This window comes from Lycorma delicatula, chromosome 9 (genome assembly GCF_047948215.1).
Source record: "Lycorma delicatula isolate Av1 chromosome 9, ASM4794821v1, whole genome shotgun sequence".
NCBI classification, from domain to species: Eukaryota; Metazoa; Arthropoda; class Insecta; order Hemiptera; family Fulgoridae; genus Lycorma; species Lycorma delicatula.
This window is the reverse complement of record NC_134463.1, coordinates 70,735,775-70,746,913: the sequence shown is the minus strand read 5'-3', so window position 1 is coordinate 70,746,913 and position 11,139 is coordinate 70,735,775. Positions and strand designations below refer to the sequence as shown.

The following is an 11,139-nucleotide window of genomic DNA, read 5'->3' as shown; positions in this document are numbered from 1 at the left end:
GATCCTATGTTAGAATCATGTTTCAGCTTAGTAAAAATGTATAAAATACAATACTACTACAAACCAACAGGAATTAATTATTTTATAAAACTTTCTGTAACAACTCTGGTTCAAATAATATGAGTAGTAATACTGTTTTTTAATTATGCTGCATTTACTGTAAACAAGAATGGTATATGCATTATTCATAATTTAACAAGCTACCAGATTCATAAGAAAATTAGCATATTTTTCTTCTTTTGTAAATGTATTAATTAAGAGAAAAACAATACATTTATATAGTATTATTAATTTAATGGAAGCACAAGTTTGAACTTGACAACCAGCCTGTAAAACTACAAAAACAATACTGGAAATTGGGTAAATTATAATTATTTCATTTTTTTTACTTCAATTTGATTTTGCATAAAAAGTTTTCATGTATTTATAAACAGATAACTATGACAGTCCAAAAATATATAAATGTAAATTGCAGTCCAAAATGGTACTTAATTAGACACATTCAACTATAAATACACAAAACTTATTCAACTATTACACAAATAAACAAATAAATTTTGCAGCAAATCAAACTTTCAACATCACCTCATACAATTAGAAAGTCCAAATTTCATACGTAGTATTCAATCCTTGTAGCACAATCACTATATATTACATTTACAATTACATGAAATTTAACTTAAATAACACATAAAATAAACACATTAAAGATTAAAAAAGTATACTTGTGCTATTTGACTACATACTTTAGTTTCTTGGGTTTCTTAAACAACATAAAATGGGCATTGTTAAAAACTAACACTATTTCACCATCAAGGAAAAAACTGAATAAAAGCGCTATAAAGAACTTCCAAATCATTTTCTATAACATATCATTTTTACATTTATCTTTTTAAAAAATGTTTTAAATTATAAAAAAAAAAATAGATTTTACAAAAAATAGGAGGCCTGGCTTTACTTATAGAGATCTTAACCGCTATTTTGGTTTTTTGTATAATCTTCCTCCCATCTACGGACAGTTTCACAAACATAAAGATTCTTTCCAGCTTTTACAGGATCTGAATCGTAAATAATATTTCTTAATAAGAATTTTTTATTTATCTTTTTTTTTTAAACAATATATTTATTTTTCACACTTTCAGGCAAATGTTAAAACAGTTCCCTTTATATTCCATGTAATATCATCTTCTCATAATTTGATGTTATCTATATTGCATAGATCTATTCTTCAATAAATATATTAATTAGAACTATTATGTGTACGTACTTAGCGTAATGTAACAATTTAAAATACTGTATTTAAAGATTAACATAAAACAGTACAGTTTGAAACTGCATCAGATTAATAAGAATGCTTTTCTTTAATATATATTTGATGATTTTTTATATAAACAGCAGATGTACTGTTTTGTAACAGTACAATAGAAGAAAACCTGAAAACAAACTTGTTATACTTGGCATTGGTTATTTATTCTTGTATAGTGAAAAAATAATATTGCATGAAGAAACATTACCTAAGATTTCTTTTTTGGGGATGGGAGTGAATTATGAAGAAATTTTATTGTAATATTATTATAAAAAGTTGTAAAAAATTCAAAAAATTGATACTTTTAAACTTTGATTGGTTCCCCCATACCAAAGTATTTTTTTTGAGCCATTTGCACTACTACTATTCTTAGTAAGACAAAAAAATTGGTTAAAAAATAAGCAATAAACAAAAAGTTAATTTTTTTTATTTTTGGGGAAGGGAAGAATTTTGGGACAATGTTTTTTTTTTTCTAAATACCAAGATAAGCAGGTACACATTTACTGAGCTTAATATAAAATGGGGTTTTTTAAAAAAAAAAATTAAGAAAATTGACCCTAAAGAAACTATCTATCCCACTACTAGGAGTTATTGACCCCAAATTTTTACCAACAAATTGCCATATATACACAAGTCTCAGTGCCAAGTTTCATCAAAATCAGTTTATCGAATAAAAAGTTTCTGTGTAAGTATGTACAAACAATTACTCCCCACTTCTTTCGTTTTTGAAGTCCTTGGATCATGAAATGCCGATAAAATGCAAAGAAACCCATGCCTCATTTTTTGACTGGTTAACCATACTTTCCTTCTTGCAGCATTGCTCTAGGAGCGATGTTGCCAGAAAATGATAAACATATTTATATTCTTGTCAGAATAATTCGTTTTTTATTCTTATCTTTCTTTTTGAAAGAGACGATAAATTTTATTTTCTACAAAAGATCAGAGAATTATTGATCAAAAATAAAAAATTTACCATTGATCTACTTTCCACAAGATTTGAATTTATTGATAAATTAAACCTTTTAATTATTTTTTCCTTTTATGTACACTACACTTTTAACGTAAAATATATATACCAACTGTACCAAGAATATCTCTCTATCTGTCTTATTTTTTTAGTTTTATTAATAGAATAACCTTTAATTTCATCTTCATCCCTCTCTGAATCAACTATTTTCCTGTCTATTAAAATATGAATATATAAAGAATATTTCAATAGTTATAGGGACAATTATATTCCAAAAACTACCAAATACATTGCTTTAAAAATCTTAATTTATCACACATATCATAAATTATAAATAGTCACTCAAAGATGTCTGAAAATCTAGCTTCTGGTTACAAACCATCATAGTTGATTTTTGACAAGACATTAATTTACTAATTATAAATCTACTTACTAGCTTATTCATTAAAATAAATACTATGTATTTTCTAGAATTTACTAAACAACTTGTTAGCACTGAGCAGCTATTAGTAATGACAAACTGAATTAATTTAAAACTTGCTCGATATGGATTCTAAGACAACTTACGGACAGACAGAAATAAGTCATGCACTTTTAGAGAACTGAAGTAAGACTACATGACTAAAGAAGATGAATTTTTACAAAAGATTTTGAATTTTAAAAAGAGTAGGACCAATTAATATGAGACAGAATCCAACATTCAGTCATTGAACAGGAAAGCATCTTATATCACCAGTGAAATAATAAAATTAATACATATTTATTGACCAATAAAAAATCTCATTCTGAAATTTCAGATTTTAAATATCTAATTTTTATTGTAACGTGTCTAAGAAAAAAATTGTACCAAAAGTCTACCCTCCTAAGCCTAGAAAAACTAGGTGAAATGATTGTAAAAGACAAAAAAGACCAAAAACTTTGTGTGTGATATTTTTAAGGATAGCAAGCATTAACATAATATACAATACATGTTGGAAAGTAAACTACAATGTAAAGCTTAAAATACAATAGCTGTAAATAACAATATAACTTACAGGTTAAAGGAATACTTAATGTTCCCCCTTACACTGGACAATTAATACTTGAAACTGTTAAAAACCACTAAAGCAGGAGGTTTTGTTTTTATTCGGTGCAGCAATAATACTGATTAGAGAACTTGATGTAAGTCACAAATTACTCCCAAAAGTCTTAAGAATTAAAAAACATCCCATTTAACCTTATTAGAAAAAGTGAGGAATTAAGTGGTTTCTTCATTGCCTTCTTTACTGGGTCTATAATACACTGCTAGACAGCAGCATCCCTAGGTTACCAAATAATCTAGGGAAATGATATAATAATTTATCCAATAATTTTGGGAGCAGCATCCCTAGATTACCAAAACACAGTTGATATTCAGCATTAGAAGTAATAACTTAATTTTTTCATCTCAGTGATTGTATAATCATTATTCTTAAAACAGCATTTTCTCTGTTCTCTTGGGAACATCATAACTTTTACAGAAAGTAACTCTGACTGGTATCCCTCTTACTTCAGGTGCTTTACAAGTGTCAGAGCCATAATAAAAATTGAGACAGATAATGTAAAAGCAACAAATTTTTCTACTTCTTTCTGGTATGAAAAATGTATTAAACACACTGTTTCAACACAAAGGGGGTAGCCCAGGTAGCTAAGAGATTCAGTACATATTAGCTAAGAAGGTTGAAGAAGTGACATATATAAATAAAAAAAAATATTATTTACATATAATTCTTTCTTTCAATTTTGAATTTTAATTATAAAATATTTGGCTGATAAGTTTTTGAAATACTTATTAAAAGATATATCATCATAACACTTTTACAATAAAATTATGTTTTTTTAATTTAGAAAAAAGCAAGAAAATTAAATGCATTATTTTGTAGTCATTGAATTTTTTAATAATATTTAGTTTCTAAAAAAAATTGTTTTATGAATTACTATGATTCAATATTGGAATGTTAATTTTTATTCCTCTTGGAACAGAAGGTATTATGTGTAGAATTACACATAATTATTTAACTGATTTATCTAAAGTTTAAAATAATCTGTAAAAATAAAATTTTACAACAAAGGTACACATAATTGAAATAAAAACCATATATATGGTTTTTATTTCATATATAAAACATATATATATATAAACACCAATTATCATGAAATTAAAAAAATATTTATTTATCTATTAATGTAATGGCTTCATTTTAGAATTATTTAAAGTTTCTTATCTCTCCAAGGAAGCTTCTAGGACTAATGAATAAAATCTGAAAATCAAACAGAATTAATAATTAAACATTTTTTTAAATAAAATTATTGGGTAAGAGTAAATTAATAATTGCCAAGCACACAAAAATGTGGTTGATATTCAGCACTAGAAGCTACCACTTGTCTCTTTTCACCTCAAAGACTGGCTCATAGAGTGAATATCATTACTTTTAGAAAGCAACTCTGATTCTTTTCCCTTAAACCTTGCTTTACATGTGTCATAGCATCGATAAACAATTGAGATAGGTAGAAACTTGTAAAAAGAAATCTCACTAGATTCTTTTTTTATTATAAAATAAAAATGGAATATATATCGTACATATTGTTAACATGACCATCTTTTCTTTCAAACCATCCGGTTTGCTTTATCCATTTATAGACTGATCTATGCTGAAAGATATCAGTTTATTTGATTTATTTGTTAATACAAATGTCATTAAGTTGCAGTAGAACTGATAACTCATGAATGAGTCTTACTTCATTATCGAACTGTAACACACACGCATGCGCGCATGCATGGAGTGTCTCTTTTTCGTACGTGTTAAAGTGTTTGTTATATATAGAGGCCGTTATAAAATAATAAAATTCTGTTAAATACACCTTATGAGTTATCATTAATACATGATTTTTTTATAATTGCTGTAGGAATACATGTAGGATTTGCATGAGTGGGAGTTAAAGAAATCAGAAGTAATTAAATACATAGAAACCATGGTGTGATTTGTAATTACATCATTGTAAAGTTATAAATAAAATATTATTGGTTTTTTTTAACAAAACAAAAAAAAATATATTTTTTAGGTATCATAAATATTGTATATATTTTTGTTTATAGCAATTGTAAGCATCTGTTATATTGCAAAAGCTTTTATAGAACATTTTCACTTCTGACACAGATCACAATGATTTTACACGCAGCAGGTCATTCTTTATTATTTTTTACTATACATGTTTTAAAGATTGGGTCTGAGATAAGTCATAAGGTATATGACTTTGATATATAGTCTGTTTTACTCGGGTAAATTAGATGAAAATACTCTTTCTAAGGAAAATACAATTAAAATTCTATGAAGGTTGATATAACATTAACATTCTGTTATTCAGTGAAACAGAGCAGGTAAAGATTTGACTTACTTGATAATTTATCATGAACAAAAAATATTTCTCTCTCTCTCTCTCTCTCTCTCTCTATATATATATATATATATATATATATATATATATATAGTTTTGTTCTCAATAAATCGGTCTCATGTTATGAATTACTGTAAAACAAGGAATTAGCTGAAAGAAATGTTTAACAGTATTAAAAAATTTTGTACACAGATGAATGGAGAAAATTAACTGAAACAATAGATAACAGTAAGAACCAATAGCAAGATTTATATAAAAAAGTTTATTTTGAGTGATCAAATACTGGAAAAAAATTAATAAAATTCACTAAAATGTAAAAGACTATTTGCAATGTTTTCATCCACAATGGACAGGCTGAAAACTATTTAAAATTGCATTCTGTCTAAAAGACAAACTGAGCCAAATTAAATAAATATAATATTTTTAATAACTCTCATAGCCATCTTCAGTGACTGAAATTCATTAAAAAGACAACTACACTGAAAGATTACAATGAGCTGCAAGAATGACTGAAAAGTTATGATACAAGTTTCAGAAACATTGTATTTAATGAATTTGGTTTGTTATTTAAAAAAATATATATATAGTTTTTAAGTTAAAGAGGACAATAAAAAAAGGAATGAAACTAAATTACATATTTTTTATCAAAAAGGAGTCATTCAAAGTTATAGTGATTGGTTTATTTTTAATATAATTTAAATACTAATGAAAGAAATAAAAGAGAATGGCAATATTAATTGTTTTTACTATAATGAAGAAATGCATCAAATTGTTTCTGGCAAGAATAATAACTTAGATTGATTGTCATAGAAGTGATCTTTTATGAAGGATGATGTTTTGAAATGATTTCTGATAATAATAAACTCATTTCAAAGAATTTCCATTTTTCCTCTCATCACCGTAAGTTGATATCGATATGGTGATTTTGGAGTTAAACCTCCTTTTCTTACAAATTTAACAAGATAAGGAATTACAAAAAATATAAAATTTATTTCTAAAACAAACAAAGAGGGTTTAATAGGATGGCCTTAAATAAGAGAAATATATTGAATGTTGATTACCAAAACCTAAAAAATCACAGGTAACCTAATACAAAGCATGTAACGTTCAGAAAAATAGCACTGCCATTCCCCCCCCAAAAAATAATAAATCCCATGCTAGGCTCATAAGATTAATCAAGAAACAATTCACTGCTGTTTTCTTCACCAAGTCAAATACAATGACGCATAAAAGCATTCCAAGCTCCCCTATGAAGTTTAGTTCTATAACCAATGTATTCAGAACAAAGAATGGATATAAAATAAACATTATTTTATAATGTTAAGTACAATTTCAATACTTACATAGAAAGCATCACAGGCTGGTTCAATTGTACTTCAAAAGCTTTACATAAGTCACAAAGAAAGACTGGGATAGTAGTGCAAAATAACAAACACGTGTTTCTGTGGTAAATAGTCCATAAAATTTATTCTTACATTTGATGGGGGAAGTTTTATGTAACAAAATATTTATTATTATTTATAATTTTTCTTCAATAATGTTTTAATGATTTTTTTTTCTTTTTGTTACAGAATGTATAATGAAGGTAATCATCTTATTTCAGTCACTGGTCTTACTGATTTTATTTATTAAAAGTGATGGCAAAAAAAAAGGTAATTAGCACTTTTGGTGTCAGCAGTATTATATAATTAGTGAATACTTAAAATCAAAATAGATTTGAATTAAGTGAGTGATGCTTAATTAGTTAATTAAAAAAATCAAAAATAAAGTAAATGACAAATCATATTTCTATTTTTAGAAATCTATATTCTTTACAATTTATATTTCTTTTAGAATAAATGTTAAGAGGATAAAATTGAAGCAAATAAAATTAATATTTATTTATATTAATATTATATTTATGTCCGAAAACACATCTGCCTAAGAGAATAAAGCTAGTGTTGATTCTATCACAGAAGAATAAAATATCAAGTTTCACACACACACACACACACACAAATAATCATTCTCATTTACCTAATTTTTTAAGTTTCTTTTTGTTGCTTATTTCTTCTTCTAGGCAATTGTTTACAGTTATAAAGCCCATTTCTCACATCTCAAACACCAAACTCTTCTATCTCACCAACTTTCCTCCTCCAAATTCCTTCTCTTTATCGCCTCCATCATCCCAGATATCCACTGCCTTGGAGATCATCCACCTTTCCTCCTTCTCCTGGAGTCCATTCCAACATCCTTCTAGGCCATCTATACTCCTCCATTCTCCAAACATGCCCATACCATTGTAGTCTTCTTCCCTCCAAAACATCAATCACTGTACCAATTGCCCCAATTCTTCTTCTGGTCTCCTCATTTCTCACACACTGCATTCCAGAAACCCCACAACTCTGCACAGCACATCCATCTCCACAGCCAACAATCTTCCCTGATCTCTTTTTCTAATTTCCCAAGCTTCTGACCCATACAATAGAATGCTCTCAATAACACTCTTGTACAACTTATACTTAGTTGCTTTTCATATCCCTTCAGACCACCACAAAGAATTGAACTTCTGGATTTCCATCCGTACCAAAGGTAAATGATAATTTATATAGTTTCCACTATTTCTTCCTGTGATAATATAGAACCAAGATACTTAAAGTCCTCACATGCCTCGTTGATATTCCCATCTATAGTCAAATCATCTCCTTTTGCATCAACCACTAGATGATACTTTCTCTTACTAAAATTTATCTTCAATAACATAAATGTATAATACAATGATTAATTTGAAAGATGATCTGAATATATCAAAATATGTAATGCAGTTTTTTCAGTTTGGAGCTTATAGTTAGTCAGCCGCATCCCTTGTCCTTGTAATAGTTCTATCTTTAACTTATACTGTCCACAGACTATCAGGTTAGGATTAATTGTTAAACAGAAAACAACAGGATGGTGGTCAGGGCAGCGTTATGGAAATATTAGCATTAAGAGATTCAGTTAAGCCTTTAACAATTATCAACCTTCCACATTTCAAAACTAATATTTAAGCATCTGCACCACTTCGATACACATAAATAGAAAAATTAAATAAATAAATCTTTTAATCTGATTGGTATATAATAGTGCATTGTAAAGATCATATCATGTATGTATGTTACTTCATAAATATAAAAACGTACTGCCCCACCATTTCCCTGAATGGATCAAAGGAAACTGTGGTAAAACCTTGATTAGAACAGCATCACAAAATATACAATTAACTATAAAATTTAAACAAAAAGGTTATATTTAAACAAATGAAAAAATATGGTACTTACGTATTAACGCCACTGCAGCTACAGCTTTATTTAAAAACAAAGTAGTCAATCGGATTTCGGTGGAAAATGGGCCAATATTAACAGGAGTGTTTTTGATTATTTAAATAATAAATAATTGCAATAATTACTGAATTTATTAAATAAATACTCAAAAAAATTACGGTGTTAATTAGTCAAGGTTAGTGAGCGAAGCGAGTGCAGGTTAAGTTTGGTTAAATTATATTTATAAAATAAATTAAAAAAATAAATAAATATAAATATAAAAAAAATAAATAATCCGATTGACTACTTTGTTTTTAAATAAAGCTCTAGCTGCGGTGGCATTAATACGCAAGTGTCAAAAATATTAAGTTAAATACATAGAGATACTGATTATAAAAAATAACTATAAAACCAATTAAAAATTCAGAAAATGTTAATGAAAATTACTTGATAACATATTTATCTGCACATTGAATGGAGATACAGAAAATTCAGGGTTTTTTTTAAAAAACCTTTTAATTAATATTATATAAAATTTCATTTACAGAGTAATAACATATCCGTAAAAAAAAATTAATTATATTTTAAATAGATTAATAGGAAGTTTTTTAAATGGTTTTTTATTCATTAAAAAAGGCAATGAAAGGATAATAACGCCCTATCTTATAAGCTAAAGCATTGTGCTGAGTTACACAAAAACATCTATTGCCTGGTTTGATACAAGTAGAAACTGTTATTTTTTTTAGAATGACTTTTCTTTTTAGCAAAGATTGTATGTAAAAAATTAAGTGAGCTTATTAAACAAAATTATTAAGTTAAATTTTTCTTAATATACATATGAAATAAATATGTAGACAAAAAAAGTATGTGTTATTAGACGACATAATCAAACTATCCCATTATATAGTTACAGAAGATGTTAGTCTGAAAACATTATGGCCATTTCCAGAAGTAACTAGTGTCTTATATTTCTCAGTGTTTCTTTATAAATATACACAGAAATAAATATGTAGGAACTTTTATAGAGGTACTTTTTACATAAAAGTTTCTTCCTGATAACTTAAGTGGAAGATTTTAAAACCAGAAAATTGGATTTTTCCTCAAAAATAGGAGTGAAGTAGTTTTCTATTGTTTTCTTTTCTGAACTGAATATTTGGTTCATACCAGAATGCCAAGCCCTCTGAAATGTAGATGTTACTCAGCTATATAAGCAATATTTCACTACAACCTTAATCTATTCACCTCAGGGATAGCTGTATAGTGAACAGCATTACTCTTAGAGAAAGTAACTCCTCCAACTTGTACTGCTTGTAACTCATTTGCTTTATATACCACAGCTACAATAAATGCTATATATTTGATGGTGTTATTCAATAAAATAATGATTGTATGAAATAGTACATTATACACTTTGCATCCACTCAAAAACCACCTAAGATCCAGTTAACAATAGGAGTTCAATATTTTTGAAACCTCTAAGAGTCTCATAATCCTCTTCCTAAAAACAGCAATTACTTACTGATTTCTTCTTTTTTTTTTGTTTTAAGTGTAGGCAGTCATCAATAATTTTATTATTTAATGGATTCATTTCTGTATGTACTAACATTTAACCTTAACAGACTTGCAACTAGGGAGAATCAAATGAAAACCTTAAAGAGCACTATAAATTTAAAATATCATGCCACTATCATGTAAGTTGGTAACAGTGATACTCACTTTTGAAGAGTAACTAACATACAGTAGTAGGATGCCAGACTGCAATGTGATGGTACAATAATAGGATAAAAATGACATTTCACTTGGTGCACGTTTTCCACCAAAGTGGAAAAGAATTGTATCATTTGATTTTAAGTGGTGAAGGAATGAAGCCCATTAAAATTCATTAAAAATAAATATTCAACATATTGATGTATATCTTTCTCTGTAGAAGTGCATGAGTGAACTATGAAGTTGCTATGTTGATACTTCTGAATTAGATTCTTCTTTGAAAATGAAGTAATGACATGGAAGATTATTATAGCTGTTTAAACCATTTTGAAGGAAAATTGGCATTTAATAATGGGTGAAATAGCCACCTTTCTGATATGGTTCATGAGCCTGCAGTACCATACTTACCATGCTCTTGTTTCAGTTCAATAGATTTTTGATAAATCAGTACCACACTATTAACAGAA

The 11,139-nt window shown here is 27.4% G+C and overlaps 1 protein-coding gene across 3 annotated transcripts in view; it reads left to right on the top strand.

The window, feature by feature from the left end:
- The first annotated feature begins 204 nt into the window (after positions 1-204).
- Positions 205-11,139, top strand: part of LOC142329856 (uncharacterized) — a 34,957-nt gene continuing 24,022 nt past the window's right edge. For all 3 annotated transcript variants that reach the window (XM_075374730.1, XM_075374731.1, XM_075374729.1), the window contains exons 1-2: positions 205-360; positions 7,259-7,339. In XM_075374730.1, coding sequence (XP_075230845.1) covers positions 7,267-7,339 — 73 coding nt within the window. In that variant the 5' untranslated portion in view covers positions 205-360; positions 7,259-7,266. The remainder of the gene's footprint in view (positions 361-7,258; positions 7,340-11,139) is intronic.